The sequence below is a fragment of the Acinonyx jubatus genome, chromosome D3, assembly GCF_027475565.1.
Source record: "Acinonyx jubatus isolate Ajub_Pintada_27869175 chromosome D3, VMU_Ajub_asm_v1.0, whole genome shotgun sequence".
Classification (NCBI taxonomy): domain Eukaryota; kingdom Metazoa; phylum Chordata; class Mammalia; order Carnivora; family Felidae; genus Acinonyx; species Acinonyx jubatus.
The window spans coordinates 45,272,988-45,293,008 of NC_069392.1; the positions used below are offsets into that span (position 1 = coordinate 45,272,988).

A 20,021-nucleotide genomic window follows, 5' to 3' on the forward strand; every position below is an offset into this window, starting at 1 on the left:
TTAGAAATAGAAAGGGCTTTTCTTTATTTGGTAAAGATGGCATCTACTAAAAACGTGCCTCAAGCTATATTTAATGTTGCAACGTTAGAACATCCTCATTAAAGACGGGAATAAAGCGATGCATGCTGTGCTTGCTAATAGCATCTTAACTGGTGGTTCTCTCCAATTAAGTCTCTTGTAGAGGAAGAGACAACACTGTCATTATTTGCAAATGATTTGAATATCTCCCCAGATCCAAGAGAAAAAGCTAAAACAATCATGAGGATCCATGAGTATAATAATGTGACATATGCAAAATCATCCTGCAAACATCCAGAGTTTTCCTCCATACCAGCAGCATTCACTCGCAGAATATGATGGAGGAACAAAGCCCTTTGACAGTCGCCGCAAGTATCATAAACTGCCTAGGAGTACAGCCATCCAGAAAGAAGTCCTGAATGGCTGGAAGAACGCGCTGTGTCTCTGTAGTAACAAAGCAGTACTTACACATTGTGCTGAATTTAGTTTGGCAGCAAGTATGCTCCATTTAATTTGGCAAAGACTCATGCTTTTGCAGATAATGCTTGCCAACATTATTTCCTCATTTTACCAGTGAAGAAATGGAGACTTTCAGGCAGTTTTTGTGATACAGTGTCCGTGTGTAATTCACCAGACAAAAGCCTAGGTGGTACTTGACCTCCAATTCTGGGCTTCACGGCTATTTCACGCTAGCCCGTTTTCTGTATTCTCTTGAGCCCAGCGTATGTGTATTTCCTCAAAAAATTAGGCTGTGAATCAAGTATCAAATTGAGGATAATTCTCCTTTCTCTGCTCTGTTGTGAATATTAGAATTTATAATCCTGAAAACCCCTATTGGATTATTTTTATTTTAAATTATTTTGGTGAAAAAGGGGAAATCTGTTTTCACCATTTTAATGTCTGTTCATTGCAATTCCTTAATGAGTACTCAGGCCGGAACTAGAATTAATTTTGTAGTTATGCTTATTCTTGGAATAGTATCGCTAAGCTCCATAGTGGTCTCGTGTTCTGTCAGAGCGCTTCTAACAAACGGAAGGATCAGTGGTACTTTCTTCACAGTTTAATTTTGAAAGCAAGACCCTGTACTCACTTTCTAAGGCCATGTAACAAGCTTGGTGGCTTAAAACAGCAGACATTATTCTCACACAGCTTTGGAGGTCCAAAGTCCAGACTCTGTTTCACTGGCTGAAATCAAAGTGATCGGGGCTGCCCTCCCCCTGGAGGCCCAGAAGACCGTCCATTTCTTGCCTTTTGTGGGCTCTGATGGTTCTTGGGCTTGTGGCTGTGCCTCCAGTCTGTGCCTTTGTGATGATGTGATTACGTCGCCTCCTCCCCTCTGCTTCCCTCACTTGTGATTGCATTTAGGCCCACCCCGATACTCCAGGATAATCTCCCCATCTCAAGGCCTTTAATGTAACGGGGCCTGGATGTGCCCTGCCTGAGGAAAGCTCGCTCTGGAGGCAGGCACAGCAGAGTGAATACTAGTCTGCTGCTAGCTTGTTGACCTTGAGCGAACTACTCCACCTCTTGGAACCTTCGTTTCTCCATCTGAAAATGGAACCGAATACATGGCGATCTCAGATTTTTGAAAGGGTTAAGAGAAACAATGTTCATTCAGATGGTTTTTTTTTTTCTTTTTGTCTCCCCTACACTTGCATTTAAAGCTTTGCTGTGATTTGTACCTCAAGCCAGTACCATCCTAGGCACTTAGTAGTTGCCCGGTAATTAGTGTTCACAAGTAGTTTTTGGTCTTCTGAAGGGCAGTGTGGCATTGCATTGTCATGCAGCCGGAGACGGCTTGGTGGCAGTGGCTCATCCAGAAGTATTTTGTGTGGGACCATTGAGGGTCAGGAATTTAGCAAACTGAGGAGATGCCTGCAAAGCAGAATTGCTAGCACTGCGGTTTTGTGCAAACGGGCTAAATTGAGTGTGTGTGTGATGCGTGGAAAGAAGTGTTGATCCAGAAAGGGGAAAGGGGCGGTGTGATGAGTGTCCTGTGCACGAACACACATGCACACTGCATACAAGATTTTAAAAATTTTTGGAAATAATTATTATTATTTTGCCTCTTTGGGACCTTGGTGGCTATGTGCTTACATCCAGTGTGAATGTCTGACAGGGTTGGGCCTGTCTCACATTCCTAAGAGGTTACCTCCAACTAGATGTTAACCTCCTCGAGAACAGGAGTCACTGGCACGGGGATGTGTGTCCTCTCTTCGCCTTCGTAGATGGTGCTAAGGGATTGAACACCACAGTCCGAACAGTCCTGGCCCAGTGAAGTGTTACTATGGGATGCGAATAGTTATTGATTCAGCCGAGGCCTTGGTTCATGAGTCATTTGGCTTACGATGTTCCTGAGTCACTGGCTGTCCTGAGGATCTCCCTGACTCATCTGTGTGGCATGCGGGTGTCCAAGAGTCCTCCCGCAGTGACCGTGCATCACTAAAGGAGCCGAGATATGCGAAATGCTGCAGCCTCTCATTTGTGATCCTCCCTGCCCCTGCCTGGCTGTCTGTGGGGAGAAGAGGCAGTAGGGACCCCAAAAAGTTGGTGGCCAGGGATCAGCAGAACGGGCACAAAGGGGACCCCAGGGAGGGCTGAGTGTGGGGCAGCGGGCATGGAATGACACCTGCAGGGGCAGGGAAGGCCGCTGAGAGCAGGGCTGTGCCAAATTTGTAGGGCATTTAGGATTTGTATTTGTTAACACCTGTCTTTGCTGTATTTAGGATTGACTTGAACTCTTTTATGCTGTTGATGCTTTTTAGGTGCTTTTATCAGGTGCTCTGGTATGAGGTTGGCAGACTTTGAAAGGGCTCTTTAGTGGAAAGAAACACTAAATGTATTTAATCAGGAGTGAGAACAGTCCTGGGAGAGTCTGCTGGACTCTGGACAGTACTAGATGAATGCAAAAGTCAGAAGTGAGTGTTGGTAGAGGAGAGATGATGACCGGGAGCAATCAGACAGCATTTTAGGTACAGAATTGACCTAGGACTGTATGGCAGGCGGAGTGGGTCACAGAAGGGAGAGCGAGCTGAGGGCAGGATTAAAGGAGGCTTCACACAGTCACTCAATACCGATGGGGGTCTTTCTGGCCTGGGGCGGGGCCAGACACACTCCCTTTTGTTGTCCTTTATTGCGCTTTGCAGATCTGGGGTTTTTTACGAATTGAAGGTTTGTGGCAACCCTCCGTGAAGTCTGTTGGCGCCATTTTTCCAGCAACATCTGCTCACTTCATGTCTCTGTCACATTTGGGTAATCCTGGCAATATTTTGAAGTTTTTTGTTATTGTTAACGGTGATCTGTGATTACAACTTGCCGAAAGCTCAGGTGATAGCCAGCGTTTTTTAGCAATAAAGTATTTTTTAATTAACATATGTGCGCTGTTTTTTGGGCATCATGCTATTGCACACTTAAACAACAGTATAGTAGGAGCGTGACTTTTGTATGCACTGGGAAACCAGAAAATTCCTCTGACCCGCATTGTTGCAGTATTTGCAGTACTGGGGGCGTGAAACCAAACCTGTAGTTATCTCTAACATATGCCTGTTGTATACATAGGAGGGTGAAATCTAGACCCTGTCCTTGCAGAACCCCTCTGGTAACCAGGGGTTGGATTAGCAGTTACAGTAGAGCAAGTCCTTTGTATGGTCTGAAAAGTATGCTGTAGGAGAAGGCGTGAGCAAGCCCTCAGTGGGGGCATCTCCCGCCAGAGCAAAAGAAGTGTTCTGTGCCTAGCCAGGTTCATCTCACAACTGAGACAAATTGGAATGTTCCAGAAATCTTAAATTTTTTTTTTTTAATGTTTGTTTTTGAGGGCGGGGGGAAAAGGAGAGAATGAGTAGGGAGAGGCAGAGAGAGAGGGAGACAGAATCTGAAGCAGGCTCCAGGCTCCAAGCTGTCAGCACAGAGACGCCAATGCGGGACTCGAGCCCTCCAACTGTGAGATCAGGACCAGAGCCGAAGTTGGATGCTTAACCGACGGAGTCACCCAGCTAGCCCCCAGAAATCTCTAAATTGTTGTTTAATCTGTTTAAAATGACTGTTAAGGAAGAAGACGTATTGAAATGAAAAGGATTGTAATGTTCATAGCAGATCTTAGCCAGTAACTCTGTTTTCATTCTTTCCTCAGTGTCAAATCAACAGTGCCTTGACTTCTTTCCATACTGCTTTGGAACTTGCGATAGATCAGAGAGAGATCCAGCATGTCTGTCTGTATGAAATCGGTAAATATGAAATGTCTGTCCAGCTTCTTGTCACGACCTGGCATTCATGCATTCCACTTGTGTCCGGCTGGATGTCTAGCTTCCTGTCACAAGTCTTCATTCTTGTGCACGTTTGCATTATTAATGCTGTTCAGTTTGTATCTTCTGTAAAATGCTTGCTGCCATTTATGGTAAGATTTTGTCATCAGAGCACAAGGGGTGATAACTTATCTCCGTGATTGTCATTACTGCATTAGTTTACTCTTTAGAACGTTTGATTTTAGGATAATAGGTCCTGTGAAAAGAATTGACTAAAACTCATTTGTAAATAACCTTACCGGACTGTACATTGGAATCCAAAACTAAGTTTTCCTCCCTCACAGCGGTGTTTACCTGAAAAGAAAAATACAGCGTGGGAGAGAGTTGGGCACATTGACCCCAATCCCAGCCCTTCTGCCGACTAGCTCAAAGACCTGGGACAAACGGTTTAAGCCTCATGATTGTCATGAGTGTTCAGGTGCCTTCCCTCAGCGGTTGTGAGATTTAGATGCAGTAGGAACGAGTGTCAGGTGGGGCCCCTGGTCCTCAGAACACCCTCCACACGTGTTAGCTTCCTTCCTTCTGCTCGCCTCCCTCCTGCAGACACATTTATAAACAGACATGGAAATACTTACTTGCTTACAGCTTTCTCCCTCTTCCCCAAAGCTGTTACTCAGTTTTTTGCTGACTGTACTAAATTCTGTCCTGTTTACCCTAGTAATTCCACAGTCCTTTTTTGTAGCAGGTGCTCTGTCATGTGGAGGAGAATCCATACAAGTTTGGGTTTGAAACAATGACAAGTTGTAATAAGGGCTTCATATTTGTTAGGGTTTCAGCCCAGTAGGGCAAGGTCACATCATACAGCACCTAGAAAGGGAATGAGGGGGCCAGGGTGAGGAGAAATTATGAGGTAGTGATGGAATCAACAGGAAGACTGGAACTCTGAGGCCCCCTGCAGAGAGGAAAGGACAAATGGGGGGTGCACAGGAGGCATTTGACACCTGTCAGGTTGGGACCCTGGGATGCTTGCCACTTGCTGATACGCTGTGGACATAGTTGTCTTCCTGAATAACTTTAAATCTTTAAAAAAAATTTTTTTAATGTTTATTTATTTTTGAGAGAGAGAGACAGAGACAGAACACAAGTGGGGGAGGGGCAGAGAGAGGGGGAGACACAGAATCTGAAGCAGGCTCCAGGCTCTGGGCTGTCAGCACAGAGCCTGACATGGGGCTCGAACCCATGAGCTGTGAGATCATGACATGAGCTGAAGTCAGACGCTCAACTGTCTGAGCCACCCAGGCGCCTCTAAATCTTTTTAAAGAGAAGTACAAACTAAAAGACTGGGCACTTCCTAGTAAAATAATATTGTGTTTTAAATACCTGTTATGGGTTAGGGAAAAGAGATGAGGTATAATCCAGTGGAAAAAATATTTGTATATGATATAAACCCTGCTGGAGCGCTGGATAGTAGCCATAATGTAGGATGGAATGTATTTCAAAGAACTTGAATTAAGGCCTAGATTTGGTGGCCTTTTTTTCGTTCTTAAGATACTGCTGTCTTTTTTTTCTTCCACTGTTACTGAGCTATAATCGACATATACTGTATTAGTTCAAGTTGTATGGCCTAACGATTTGATATGTGCATGTATTGCACAATGATTATGATGGCCTCTTTTTTTGGTGCAGCATTTTCAGGTCTGTGGCAGTGTGGAGGGTTAGAGCTGAAGGAAGCTTGGAAATCATCACAGCCTAACCCTGAGGCCTATTAGCAAGGTTAACCCAAGAAAAAGAAGCCCAGTTGTAACTCAGCTTCTGATTCAGATTCATTGGCACCTCTACATATTTTGCACTTAATTCCCATCTTACAGGATGGACATTGTCAGCCCCGGTTTTTACTGTCCTGTGTCTACTTCTCCTATCCCATAGAATTGACACTGGATTTTCTGGAAGTGTGGATCTCTCTCATCCCTGTACTAAAAAGGCAGGTCCAAGATGGCACAAGTACTTCACGAGGAAGCAGATATAGCAGGAGGTAGATAGCAGAGAGCAGTGGCCTTGAGTCCTCGGCAGTTCCCTCTAATAAGCTCTGTGGCCTTGACCTCTCTGTGCCTTAGATTTTCTCCTTGGTAAAATGAGAACACCGTCCGCCACCTTAGCAAGCCCCTAGTAGAATCAGAAGTACGCCAGGTGCCCAGGCACACAGGGGGACGTGGCAATGGCAGGTACTGTTGTAAAAATGAGGGTAGAATTCCCTGCATTTTTGTGGCTGCCACTTCTTCCCGGAATGCCTGTCTCCTGGTGCTTTGATCTCGGAAAGAGGGGGTTCTTTCTCAGCTCTGCTGCCAACCTGCAGAGGGAGGGGGGGTAAGTACTTAATCTCTAACTGGCTTGTTGTCTCTACTTCTCACAAGGGTTCGAGAATTAATAATCATTAAGGAGCACCCGGGTGCTTGAAGACTTTTTGAGATCCTCATTATGTATATAATCTAACAGTATTCCTTCTTTTTCTGTGTCTGTGCCTGCTCTTGGAGAAGTACTCCTGTGCTTAGATTAATCTCACCACCCAAATTGGAGGGTAGGATACAAATTAGAGTGTTTTCATGGAAATCTTTATGTCATTCTGTGTACTGCTTCCATACTGCTTAATGGGTTGTGAAACCAGAAGTGCTGTCTTGCCTTATGCAAAATGTCACATTGAAAATACTTAAGAGAAAAAAAAGTCTTCAGGTTTTCAGGTAGCGTGCATGTGGCACTGAGACAAAGATGGTCAGCTGTATCAGATTCCTAGCTTAAAGACAGGATATGAATCATGACTTTAGGGTCCCATACTAAAAATATTTCTTTCATAGGTTGGTGCAGCATGATAGAGCTGAATTTCAAGGATGCATTTGATTCCTTTGAGAGGCTGAAAAATGAGTCCAGGTGGTCCCAGTGCTATTACGCCTATTTAACTGCAGGTGAGTAGCTTATTTCTGTGGTGAGTTCACCACACACATTGGTGGATGGGAGGGAGACGTCAAGAAGATGTGGGGTTCTCCTTCCTCTCCTTCCTTTTCCGTAGCATGTTAATGTTCTGTGCTACCTAGTCACCCAGCGGTGACTGACTCAGTCCTGCACACCAGCTCCCCCTCTCGGCTGGTTTGGTCATAGGCTCTGTTTTGAAAACGCTTATTGTGAGGGTTTCTGTGTATTTTGCCCTAAGCAGCCTCAGCCTACCCTTAACTCTTATCCTTTACTTTCTACAATATGGTTTTTAGTTTTTAAGAATTTAAATATTTTTTAAGGAATTTAACATGTCTTTTAAATTGTGTTAATATTTTTGTTTGGATCATTAGTGCCCTGGTTACAAAGTTGCATTTGAGTAGTCTGCTCCAACCTTGTTTTACTTATTAAAACCTTCTTAAATTTACAGTGTGATTTTGTAGAACATGAGGTATTTGAACACTGCATATCATTTAGCAGAGACCCCTTGTCATTGCTGATATGAGTAAGAGTGCATGTTTTGGCCTCCTCTCAGGAGATAAAGATATGCTGCCACCTGGTGGAGAAAGGGATGTCTGTGCCCTGAGATGCATAAAGTGCCGTCATGCCATCATGATGTACCTTTGCAGAGGTGGAAATTAAAGAAAAGTACCAAGTAGCTGTACATTTTCTGCTTCTGATAAACTCTCCTTACACGGCCATATAAGTGATTCTTTAAAATTCAAACATAATTTTAAATCTCTCCTTATTTCCCTAAATATTTGCGTTTAATGAAGCATTTCCTGTCATTCCAGTCCCCTAACTGATCTATTTAAGAGAATTAACAGTGGCAAGTGTGCATATCCCGGATGTTCTAAAACTGCGGTTCATTATGAGTCAACATGAAAGCTCTTTATACCTACACTCTTGACTACAGTCCCCCTAGGGCATCCATTTTTGTATGGCTCTGTAGCTTATGTTTGAATAGGATTATTTTCAGTATAGTGGTGAATATACTTTGTCTCACGCCTTAAGAGTTGTTTTACAGGGGCGCCTCGGTGGCTCAGTCAGTTGAGCATCCGACTTCAGCTCAGGTCATGATCTCACGGTGTGTGGGTTCAAGCCCCGTGTCAGGCTCTGTGCTGACAGTTCAGAGCCTGGAGCCTGCTTCCGATTCTGTGTCTCCCTCTCTCTCTCTCTCTCTCTCTCTGCCCGTCCCCTGCTCATGCTCTGTCTTTCTCTCTGTCAAAACTAAAATAAACATTAAAAAAAAAAGTTGTTTTATAGAACCCACAGGCATCTCCGATGAAAGTGCCAGCTATTTCCTGAGTAGCCTCCGTGTGTCCAGCGTGTTGAATGCATGAACTGAAAAGCAGAGGTCTTCACGACAGCACAGCCATCAGTCATTAACATGTTATTGAGTCACATAGTCACTCGTGGGCAGCTGTTTCTTTTTTAATCTTTGTTGATCATGGAACACAAATAAATGTGCAACACAACTATATAGAGGAGTATTTTTTCTCCAAATACTGGAAATCCCAGGACTATACCAGTTTGTGGGAGCTGATAAAACATGAAAGACTAGTCTCTGCCTTTGCAAGGGGATTTTGTGCAGATGGTAAGAGGTGTCACTCGTGGGCAGCTGTTTCTTTTTTAATCTTTGTTGATCATGGAACACAAATAAATGTGCAACGCAACTATATAGAGGAGTATTCTTTCTCCAAATACTGGAAATCCCAGGACTATACCAGTTTGTGGGAGCTGATAAAACATGAAAGACTAGTCTCTGCCTTTGCAAGGGGATTTTGTGCAGATGGTAAGAGGTGTCAGGAGCTCCACTACAAAGCATACACAGGAAGGGGACGATCACTTCTGTCAAGCTATCTGCCATCTCGCAGGAGCTGCCATTTGAATTGGCCCTGAAGGACAGGTACATGTCGACAAGCAGAGCTAGAGAGGATGGGTGTTCAGGGACCAGAAACACTGCCACCAGGGACTGAGTTTTCTGTACTGTCCAATTGTCATAAAATCCACATGATGTAAAATCTACCATTTTCACCATTTTTGAGTTCAGTGGCATGGTGTGCATGTACACTGTTATGCAGGCATCACCACCATCTGTCCCTTTTTTAAACTATGTGACTAAGAAAGTTACAGATTGTCGGAGAAGGATGTCAGACTAGATGTCAGACTAGATGCAGCAGACATTACTCTTTTTCATTTGCTTACTGGGTGACCTTAGGCAAGTCTTTTAACTTTCTTGGACCTTTACATTCTCTGATCTATAGCCTGATGGGGTTGGTATACAAAACAATCACTGCATTTCCTTCTGTTTTTGAGATGCCAAAGCTGCAGGAGATGAGGTCATTTTGGATGAATTCAGACCCTGTCCTTTTGACCAGGGCCGCTTTCCTAACGGAATGTGGTTGTCCCTCCCTTGAACATTCAGCTTAATCCCTCATTCTCCCAGCAGAAAATCTTCTGCTTCTCCCATCACCTTGACATCCACAGCCTTCTCTGAGTCTTGGTGCCTTTGCTTCTTCGGCCCTGCTGACAGGTGTCATCCTGTGACATGCCATGGCCCGGTGCTCTGCTTGACCACGCCCCAAAATGTGAATAGAGGACCACCTAGTTTTAGGAGCGCTTGAATAAAGGAGGAATTAGGAAATCAATGGACATTCCAGCTGGGGATTGAAAAACATGTGCCAAAGACAACATCTAAGAAAAAAAATTGATATAAATGAATTCAGTGCCGTTGTAGTTGAGAAGAGTGGTTGGTAAACTTGGTAAAGTTTCACCTTCAGAGATACAAAGCGAAGCAAGTATGATTAAGTCTTTGCCTGGGGCTTGGGGTAGGATGAAGATTGTGTGCAGGCTACCAAAATCTTACCATCCTCCAAGGCTCTCAGACTGATTCCTAGCTCCTGATCACTCCAGAAAGAAATGTTTCCTTTCTCTTCCTGAGGCTTTCCAAAAGCACTTTGGTTTTCCTACCCTCAAGGCTCTTATCAACATATACATTATAGCTATGGGACCATGTGTGTATCTTCTTTCTCCAACTGAAATTTACATTTCTTTAGGGTTAAAGCATGTGTTTTCTTCCATGTTCTTGCTGGTGGCTTGTAGGTGGTAGGTGGCCCACGAACACGTGTAAGATTAATTTCATGACTTTCTTTCCAGGCACAGAGAGGTACTCTCCATCCACCATGAAGCTTCATGATCTTGGCTCCTTATCATTCTTTCCTAGATTCCTTTTTATTCCACTTTCTGAATATGTGGGCCTCAGCTAGACCACACTGTGCCAATAGCTGGGAATTTTGTCACGTCCAAGACTAGCGCCCAACGAGAGGACCAGGACCACGGTTTTCCTGTATGTCGCCACAAAACTCTGGGAACCCAAGGAAGTAGTTGTTGAGTCAGTGGTGTGACAATCAACAGGATGTTGTAGGCCTCTATGTAACACTTGCTCCCTCCTGTGTTTTTCTTTGGTAACGTTTTCCAAGTACCATCAGCCTGAGTGTCTTTCCGTGGCATTTTCCCCCTGATACTTGGGGAGTACAACAATGGTTTCTTGCAGTTTGTCAGGGAGCCACCGGTGATGTGGATGGGGCGCAGATAGTGTTTAAAGAAGTTCAGAAGCTCTTCAAAAGGAAAAACAATCAGATTGAACAATTCTCAGTGAAAAAGGTACGTTGGAGCCTATTGATCTGGTGTGTGTTTGTGACAGGCATTTGTAACTGACACCATCTTGGACAAGTTTTAGGAAATCCTAATCCAAGCCAGCGACTTACTTGCCAGTGCACTTTACCACCGTGGAGAAAATTTACCCCCATGGGCATACTTCTCTTTTGAATGGAAAGTGCTGGCTTTGCTGCACGTGATTAAAACAGCTGTTATTTCTTTGGGTAGACACATTACAGACCCTGTAGAGCTAATGAGCACATCTGGAAAGGGAAAGCACCTAAGGACTTGGGTGGTTTCAGAAGCATCGAAATTGGCAGAATCTAGGCAAGAGATACAGACTATTGAGTCTCCATAATTTACTGAACACATCACATTTGGACCTTCTAAAAAATAAAAACATGCATCAAATGTACCAGTAGAAAGGCCCAGTACTGCAGGGACAAAGACCCTAATTTATTCTACACTTTTTAGGGAAAAAAGTTAGTGGAATCACTGTGGGTTACACGACAACTTGTCATATCCTGAATTTTCCATGATTTTAGTTTGTTACTAATGAATGAGCACTGAGTGACTTAGCTTGAGTATAAACTGGATTATAATGTGGAATACCACTGAGGCCACTAGGACTAAGTAAAAAATTAAAAAGTCCATAAAGCCGTAACTAAAATGCATCTAGTATTAATTACATCTTTCACGTAAACCCATTCATTATTACTGGTCACCCAGCTTTTATAAATTCCTTGGATTTAAACTGAAATGAATCCACTTTCATCCTGTTTTCTGAATGCACCCTGGATCTTAACAGTAGATGGAGTTGAATAATGAATGAAAGGCATATCTATCATACGTTAAAGATTAGAAAGCCAAAAATTTTTACATAGAGAGAAGTTCTCATTGTTAGCTTTGTTGGAGGGGGTTGTTGATGTCAGAGATGAACTGTGCATTTTTTAATGTCTCGAGTATATGTTTTTATTTGAATTCGTTTTCCCAAACCCAGTGTGATCATTCTCACACTTGCAGGCAGAGAGGTTTCGGAAAGTAGCTCCCACCAGAGCGTTGTGTGTACTGGCCTCCATCGAAGTGTTATACCTGTGGAAAGCCCTCCCCAACTGCTCCTTCCCCAACCTGCAGAGGATGAGTCAAGGTAATAAAAAAACTCTGCTCATCGGCCGGTTTCTTCGGTTTCCCGTTAGCGTTATCTGATTCAGAGAGTACAGATCTGCCATTCTTGGATTAGATGGTGGAGTGGTGAAGAACGCTCTGTTGCATATAGGTGACAGGTGTAGGCAGCACAGGAATGTGCAGATGTGCTCGCATCGTTAGCGGTGTGTGCTGAGGCGCACTGACTGCAAAGTGTTGCCGACTCTTATAGCCCTGGGGATTGCTGGATGCGTACATTTTTCCCCCCAGCAAAAGCCCTTTGTTTTATATAAGTTTGATTCACGTCTATTAAAATGAACAGGTAGTATCTGCTTCATTGAGTTTTGACAAATATATGCATGCTGGCATTCACCACCACAATGAAGATCTAGAACATTTCTAACCACCCCTGTAATTTCCCTTGGGCACCTTCTCGGTCAGTCCCCACCCCAAGGCAACCGCTGTTCTGATTTCTCTCTCCACAGATTACTTTCGCCTGTTCTTGAACTTCATAGAAGTTCAGACTGTGTGTACTTTTCATTGCTTGGCTTGGCTTCCTGTGTTCAGCATAGCACCTGTGGGAGTGATCCATGTTGTAGCCCGTATCGGTAGTTCGTTCCTTACACCTGCTGAGCGACACTCCACTGTGGGGCTAAATCTGTACCATGGTGTGTTTATCCTTTCTCCTGTTAATGGACGTTTGATTTGTTCCTGGTTTTTTTTAGCCATCATGAGTAAAGCTGCTACAAACATAAGTATACATCATAAGTGTACTTGTCTTTTGTGTGGACATCATATACTCATTTCTCTTGAGTAAATACCTAGGAGTGTAATTAGAAGGCTAGATTTTTAATTCATGTATTTTTAAAAAAAACATAGGGGGGGCACGTGTGTGGCTCAGTTGGTTGAGCGTCCCACTACGGTTCAGGTCATGATCTCACAGTCCATGAGTTCGAGCCCTGCACCGGGCTCTGTATTCACAGCTCAGAGCCTGGAACCTGCTTCAGATTCTGTGTCTCCCTCTCTCTCTGCCCCTCCCCTGCTTGCTTGCTTGCTCTCGCTCTCTCTCTCTCTCAAAAATAAATAAATACTAAAAAAAACAAAAAAAAACCCAGGACCATAGGTTATGGTAATATAGCCTTCATAAAGTCATTTTTATTATAGCTATGGGAAAAGTTCATGGAGAATAAACAATCCCTGGTTGTTGATACAAGTCTAGAATGTCTAGCAATGTCTAACTCTAAGGAACAATACAGAATTTTATTCTTTGTAATGCACAAATGTGAGACTGTGTAGAGAGAATTCAGACACAAATGCACATATAAAATAGGCTGTAATTGACAGGCATAGAAATGATTATCACTTAATGTGACTAAATATTCTCTGAATCCCTTTCCAGGTATCAAAATAAATAGCAATGATGTGGTCATGGAGAAAGGGAGGCTCTTGAGTAAACATGATATAATTCTTTAATATCTTTGTTAAATATTAGTGCAGTTTTGAGATCGATTAATTAGTTTCTATCATTCCCCAGTGTTAAGCAGTAATGATCCAAATCTATTCAGCCATGTAGAGTACAGAGAAGATCTCTGTAGAGTAATAGTTCCAGAAAAAAACTGGTAGTGGATGAAAGCAATCAAATGCATTAATTAAATGCTGACCCAGCTTTGTGTATTCAGCTTCTCAGACCCCCCATCTGTAACTTCCTTCATCAGCAGATGTACTTGGATTCTTACAATGCTCATCTTGTGGTTTCATTTGTAGCCCTTCCCCCACCCTGTGCACTGCATTCTTCCTCAGCATTTTATTTATTTATCCATTTATTTTTAAACATTTAAATGTTTATTTTTGAAGGGGAGCAAGGGGGAGCAAGAGAGAGGGAATGAGCACACAAGCAGGGGAGGAGCAGAGAGAGAAAGAGAGCACAGGCAGGAGAGGGAGACAGAGTCTGAGGCAGGCTTCTAGGCTGTGAGCTGTAAACACAGAGCCCAGTGCAGGGCTCGAACACAAGCTGTGAGATCATGACCTGAGCCAAAGTTGGGCACTTAACCAACCTAGCCGCCCAGGTGCCTCTCTTCCTCTGCATTTTAAAAATATTTCTGTATATCCTCAACATAGTGCCCAGAGTGATCCGGTTAAATGAAGTCATGTTTTTTTGGGCCTCAGAACCCTCTGTGGTTTCATATCATTTAAAGTAAATGCCCAAGTCCATTCAGTGGCCTACAGGGCTCTGTGATCTGTCCACCACTCTCCCCCCTCGTCCACCCCATTGCCTCTCACTGCTCCTCCTGCTTGCTCACCAGGCTCCAGCCACACTCACTTCACTGTTCTTGAACACACCAGGCACACGCCGGCTTCAGTGCCTTTGCACTTTCTCTTCTTTCTGTCTGCAAATGTGCTTCTGAACATCCATGTGGCTCCTTCACTCATTTCCTTCAGGTCTTTACTCAAATATCACCTTTTTATTGAGGCTTAAACCAGCCACAAACAAAGGTGTGTGTGTATATGTGTGTACATATGTATGTGTGTCTATTTATAAAATCTTACCAAATCTCAGTATCTCTGTTGGTCCATAGAAACCGTTAACTTCCTTTCCTCCTCTGTTAGCTCCACTGTGTTTCCAGTTTTCCACCCTTTTCATTTTCTTGGAAAAACTCCTGTAACATCCTCCAACATGTGTGCCCATCCTGCGTGGTAGATGGCACGCTTCTTGAAGTGGAGGGGTCACGGCGGATGCCCCCTCAGTGATGAGTGCAGTGCATCAGTACAAACGTGGAAAGGTGCCCGCCATATGGCTTATGAAGTTAATATGATATAACTTTTTAGAAGTATTTTTATAGAGTAGTTTTAGGTTCTTAGCAAAATTAAACAAAGTACTAGAGTTTCCACATACCACACCCCTCACTTCCCCATACACACAGCCTCCCCATCAACATTGCCACCCCTCCTCCCCCCCCCCCACCCAGATGGATACATTTGTTACAGCCAGTGAACCAATGCTGACACATCATTAGGGTTTAGTCATACATTAGAGTTCATTCTTTGTTTCATACATTCTGTGTGATTTGACAAGTACTACTGACATGTAGCCATACTTAGAGGTAGTATCCTGCAGAATATTTCACTGCCCTAAAAATCCCCTGTCTTCCAGCTGTTCCTCCCTTTGTCTCCCTCCCCCAGACTTCTGAGAACTACCGCCTCCAGAGTTTTGCCTTTTCCAGAATGTCATATAGTTAGAATCCTGCACGCAGTATGTAGCCTTTGCAGATTGGTTTCTTGTTCCTACTAACAATATGATATAATTCCGAGTCCTCTGGATGCCCAGATGTTTGATATTTTTGCCTTTCTTTGAATAAGGGTATTCACTAATGGATGAGGAAAAGGAGCCTTCTGAGTTTCAGGGGGCAGGATTGTGAACTGAATATTCAGGTCAATGAACAATGAAATTCTTAACTCATGATGATGATTAAGGAATTAAGTGAATTATTATCCTTGCTGCTGTTTTCACTTCTCTTTAAGCTTGCCATGAAGTGGATGATTCATCTGTTGTTGGATTAAAGTATTTGCTTCTTGGTGCCATACACAAATGTCTGGGAAACTCAGAAGATGCTGTTCAGGTAAACCGTTAATGCTGTGGCCAAGGAACATAGACTGTGAAAGCCTGTATGTGTGCTTAGGAATAAGGACAATGGAAAAACATTCAACAAAACCAGACCTTTCGCCGCAGGGTGAGCTTAACCCTCTACCGATCCGTGTCCTCTCCTCTCAGATGCTGGAAGGTGCTGGTGGAGAATACTAGTTAGTAACGTGTAACTTCAGATTCTTACATTGCTTCTTTATACACAGGCTTTTCTTCTGGCAGGAGTTACTTATCAGAGATGACAGTCTCAGTTGGAGAAGGAGGAAGTAAGGATGCAGACAGTTTTAAAGGAGCAAAACGAAGCCTCATAGTTAGATAAATCCCCAAGATGATCAGATATGTTAGTGTGCGTTCACTTTTCCTGTCTGTAACTGCAGATTACCAAAGCAACCCTGGAGGTAAAGTCTAGAAAAGTGTTAGCTTAAGATATTCTGTGTACATACTATATGGAAGAGAACCATTCACTATTTTCAAATATAGTTGGGGGAATTTTTCTAAAGTTTTTGTGTCGTTGGATGTTTTGAAGTATAGCCCAGTGTAATTTTGATTACTCTTTAAAAGAGTTCATTCATGTACAGTAGTAGGGGACTTTGACTTTTAAATCCTAGAGTGTTGACATACTTTTATTTTATAATTTTAAATTTTTCAGCACAGGGTCATGATAGTTATTACACAGCTCTGAGTAGCCTGCTTTAGATCACATACTTAAGTATCCGCAAGATACAGTCAAGATACATGTCAGGAGCTGATTCTTGGCTTGTGTGCTTCCTGTTTTAAATATTGGTATGTTACTTTGAGATGCAGATCATGATGTTTTCCGCATTAAGATCAGTAGAGGCTACGTTGTCAACTGGAAATAGAAGAAGCACAAATTGAACTGACCGATGGGTAGCATAGCCTGGAGGCAAGCATGCAGCGGGCTTGTAGATATGGATGAGGATGGGAAGAAATAAGGGTGCCAAAACAAACATCTAGAATACAGAGATAAGTCCCCCCTTCTGCCTCCTGAAGATGCGATGAACCTTAGGTGGGAAAATGAGTTAATTGTAGTAACTTTTGTGTTACTTTCAGTTCTTTCAGCGCGCTGTTAAAGATGAGTTGTGTCGTCAGAATAACTTATACGTCCAGCCATATGCTTGCTATGAACTTGGCTGTCTTCTGTTAGACAAACCGGAGGTAAGGCCTCATATAGTTTAAGTAACGTTCATCAGCAAAAATGCACAGGTGAGCAGGCACAAAGCATCCTTCGTTTAAAGTCAGTGAATTGAACATGGTGGGTTTTTGGTTTTGTTTTCCTTGATTTCATGCAGGAAAAATCCAAGAAGTGAGTCATCCTCTTTTACTATGTTTACTGAGGCAGTTTCTTCTCTGGAATGAGCAGTATAAATGTACCTTTTTGGACAAAAACTCACTCGAGGGGAAAATCATTGCCTTTTTTAGAATGGTAGGATATGAAGTAGTACGGCTTATTCAGAAGAACACGGATTTGCATTCGGATTCTAACTCTGCCTTCACCTTAGTGTAGGAGGCTGGTTATGTTCCTGAACCATGTATCTTCCTCCTAATATGTAAAACAGGATAAAAAATACCTGCCTTGCCAAGTGAATGGAGATTATGGTGAGAATAAATGAGGATGATGTGGTGATTGCTTTAAAAATTTCAGAATGCCATATAAATTTGACAGTTACGTATTTAAGTATACTGGGGAAGTTTTGTTTTTAAACGAGTGGATTTGCTTTTACCTTCTTTTAGAAACTCAGTTACATAATACTAGCTTTATGAGATTCTAATTTTTAGTAAGTTCATTATACTTTCAAATAAATAGGCCTTCTAAAATTAGAGCCAAATCAACAGAAATATGATTCAAGACTGACCCTTAAATATGTAGCCCATCTCGCCAAATATAGGCTTGTAATTGGTAAGTCATTTGAAATTCTAATTTTACCAAAGTAGAAAAGGCAAGTTTTGTCATTTTTTGTAGAAAACCCTAACACCATATTCTTTAGGAAAAGTTTTACTCTTAATATGGCCTTAAAATGTGTACTTAAAATATAACAAGCCTGGTCCATTTCTGGAAACGTGAAGCTGATGTTCTCAACCAGTAATGCATTCCAAAGGTCTAACTTACTGATGTCAAGTAAACTTTGTAATGATCATCAGTTTTAGGTTGCTCCCTAAGATCTTAAGCTATAATAACTCTTCCAAGTTGTTAATCTCTTGTTGTATAATGAGGGTTATGCACAATTATTTAGTAATGCCTTAGTGTGAACTTAACAAGCATCATTAAAGAAAAATTGAGTGACTAAACTAGAAAGAGCAGTTGACTCACCTCTGTGTCTACTGTGAATTGTTTTAATTAATCTATCCTGTTATAACATTTTCTGCTTGAGTGTGTCCAAATATAGATATTAAAAGATATTATGTTTTTCTTACATTCATAGACTGTAGCAAGAGGCAGAACTCTACTTCTTCAAGCAAAGGTAAAAATACTGTATCTACCTTTTTCCAGGGCCCTTCTTACCCTCTGTTGTGTCCACTCCAGTCTGAATTCAAGAAGTTTTGTGAGAGGATTGTTCTGATTGATATTTCTGGAAAGGAAAAGTAGTAACTAATTGATTTGGTGAGCCCTTGATGTTTAAGTGAAATTACTAATATAAGAAACTCAATGAAATCGCCCATCCTGCTTTAAAAACACACTTCAGGGGAGGGACACAGGGAGAGGGAGACATAGAATCTGAAGCAGGCTCCAGGCTCTGAGCTGTCAGCACAGAGCCTGACGCGGGGCTCAAACTCACGAACTGTGAGATCATGACCTGAGCCAAAGTCGACTTAACCGACTGAGCCACCCAGGCGCCTTCGTAACTATAGTCTTGAATGAAGAATTTCTAATAGGTTAGATTGAGCACAGTTCAAGACTACTACTATTTCAGGAATAACATGAAGACAATTTTCCAAAGACAGCATTGACATCCTCCTGGACATTTTAGAAATGAACCCGAAGTTTGAGCTTTGGGAAATAAAATTGAGTGGATGGGAAGCAGTGTGAGAGATTTTGCTTCAGGAAGCACAAAATCGTGTGGCTTATGTTGCAGTGTTTCAGAAGGCTCAGTTCATAGAGTTCATAAATCTCCTTCTTTGGTCTTACAGGAGGATTTCTCTGGCTACGACTTTGAAAACAGATTGCATGTCCGCATCCATGCTGCTCTGGCCTCCCTGAGGGAACTGGTTCCTCAGTGATAGACTCGGACTTCCTGTTCTGTCCCTCCCTACCAGGTTCTGCACTTTAAAATGAAAGCAGAGGACACAGCTCTTCTGGAAGCCCGAAGACCGGCTTTTCTTCTGAAAACCACCTGTGCCAGGGACACATTTTCCCAGTTAGGCTGACATATTAAAGATCTCCTCTTTTAAACGTATAGCTAAAAAGTAATAATAATGAGGATACTAGTAATTATAACTAACCACCTGGGGAGAGGGTTAAGTGACCTTGTTCAAACATTTTAGTTTTGTGATTTATTATTTTTAAAATAAAAGCAAACTAAATATTCCACCTGTGATCTTCTAGGAACGCCTACCTTAAGCACACATCCGACTGCATATAACACTAGGAGGCACCTGTAAAATTATCAACAGTATTATGACATAGCATTTATATTGTGTTTTGAAAAAAAATAAAAGTGCTTTCTAGTGTTTTATTTTATCCTCTAACTTGTGAATAACATAGCACAGATATTCTTATTCCCATTGTCTAGACAAACTCAGGCACAAAAAGGCTAACTGATCCCAATCAATTATTCCTGTTATCAGTGGAGCAGTGAATAGAACACAGATCTCTTGACCACAGACAGAATATTCTTGTAAAACAAAATGTGTTAATAACCCAGAATTTCATGTTTTCCTTATTAAAACACAAATGCGCTTCAGCTGAAGTTGTGTCATCAAAAATACTTATCTCCAGATCGTCTACAGAATGTTTCAAAGTAATGAACACTTTTTTCCTTTGAAAGCCAACCAAGTAGAAGCAAATAGATAGTTTTAAAATCAAAAGTAGAACTGTTTTGCTAATTTATTAGAAAGCCTGGTCTATTGGCTAGATAAATAATACCTATATTTTAGGAGTTTCCTTATCTTTGTGATAAATTATCTCGTTACCAACTTTTGGAGGTCTTTTAACAAATTATTTGACAAGGTTATTCTTAAATGAACATAGGTGATTGTATTTTTTTCCTCAGAATATTTGCTGGTGAAGGATTTGCTGGGCTATCTGTTGCCAGGATTTAATCATTGTCTCCTTAGCTCAGGTTATTCTATAAAAGGAGTTCAAAGTTAATTTTTAATCC

The 20,021-nt window shown here is 42.2% G+C and overlaps 1 protein-coding gene and 1 long non-coding RNA gene across 5 annotated transcripts in view; one reads left to right on the top strand and one right to left on the bottom strand.

Annotated features, from left to right (window-relative positions):
- Positions 1 to 19,610, top strand: part of TTC39C (tetratricopeptide repeat domain 39C) — a 106,888-nt gene extending 87,278 nt beyond the window's left edge. Inside the window, exons 7-14 of the mRNA XM_027068659.2 lie at positions 4,148 to 4,241; positions 7,109 to 7,216; positions 10,798 to 10,907; positions 11,925 to 12,048; positions 15,564 to 15,661; positions 16,756 to 16,860; positions 18,126 to 18,164; positions 18,832 to 19,610. Of these exons, the coding sequence (XP_026924460.1) occupies positions 4,148 to 4,241; positions 7,109 to 7,216; positions 10,798 to 10,907; positions 11,925 to 12,048; positions 15,564 to 15,661; positions 16,756 to 16,860; positions 18,126 to 18,164; positions 18,832 to 18,921 (768 nt within the window). The 3' untranslated portion in view covers positions 18,922 to 19,610. The remainder of the gene's footprint in view (positions 1 to 4,147; positions 4,242 to 7,108; positions 7,217 to 10,797; positions 10,908 to 11,924; positions 12,049 to 15,563; positions 15,662 to 16,755; positions 16,861 to 18,125; positions 18,165 to 18,831) is intronic.
- LOC113602217 (uncharacterized) overlaps positions 1 to 20,021 on the bottom strand; it is a 24,260-nt gene continuing 4,239 nt past the window's right edge. The window contains exons 2-6 of one of the 4 annotated variants that reach the window (XR_008291802.1): positions 19,257 to 19,296; positions 18,206 to 18,272; positions 4,895 to 5,126; positions 4,559 to 4,613; positions 1 to 2,303 (exon numbers count right to left, since the gene is read on the bottom strand). This is a non-coding gene — a long non-coding RNA (uncharacterized LOC113602217). Of the gene's footprint in view, positions 2,304 to 3,369; positions 5,127 to 18,183; positions 18,273 to 19,256; positions 19,297 to 20,021 lie in introns of those variants that run through there. The other 3 variants (XR_008291804.1, XR_008291801.1, XR_008291803.1) reach the window with 3 other exon arrangements.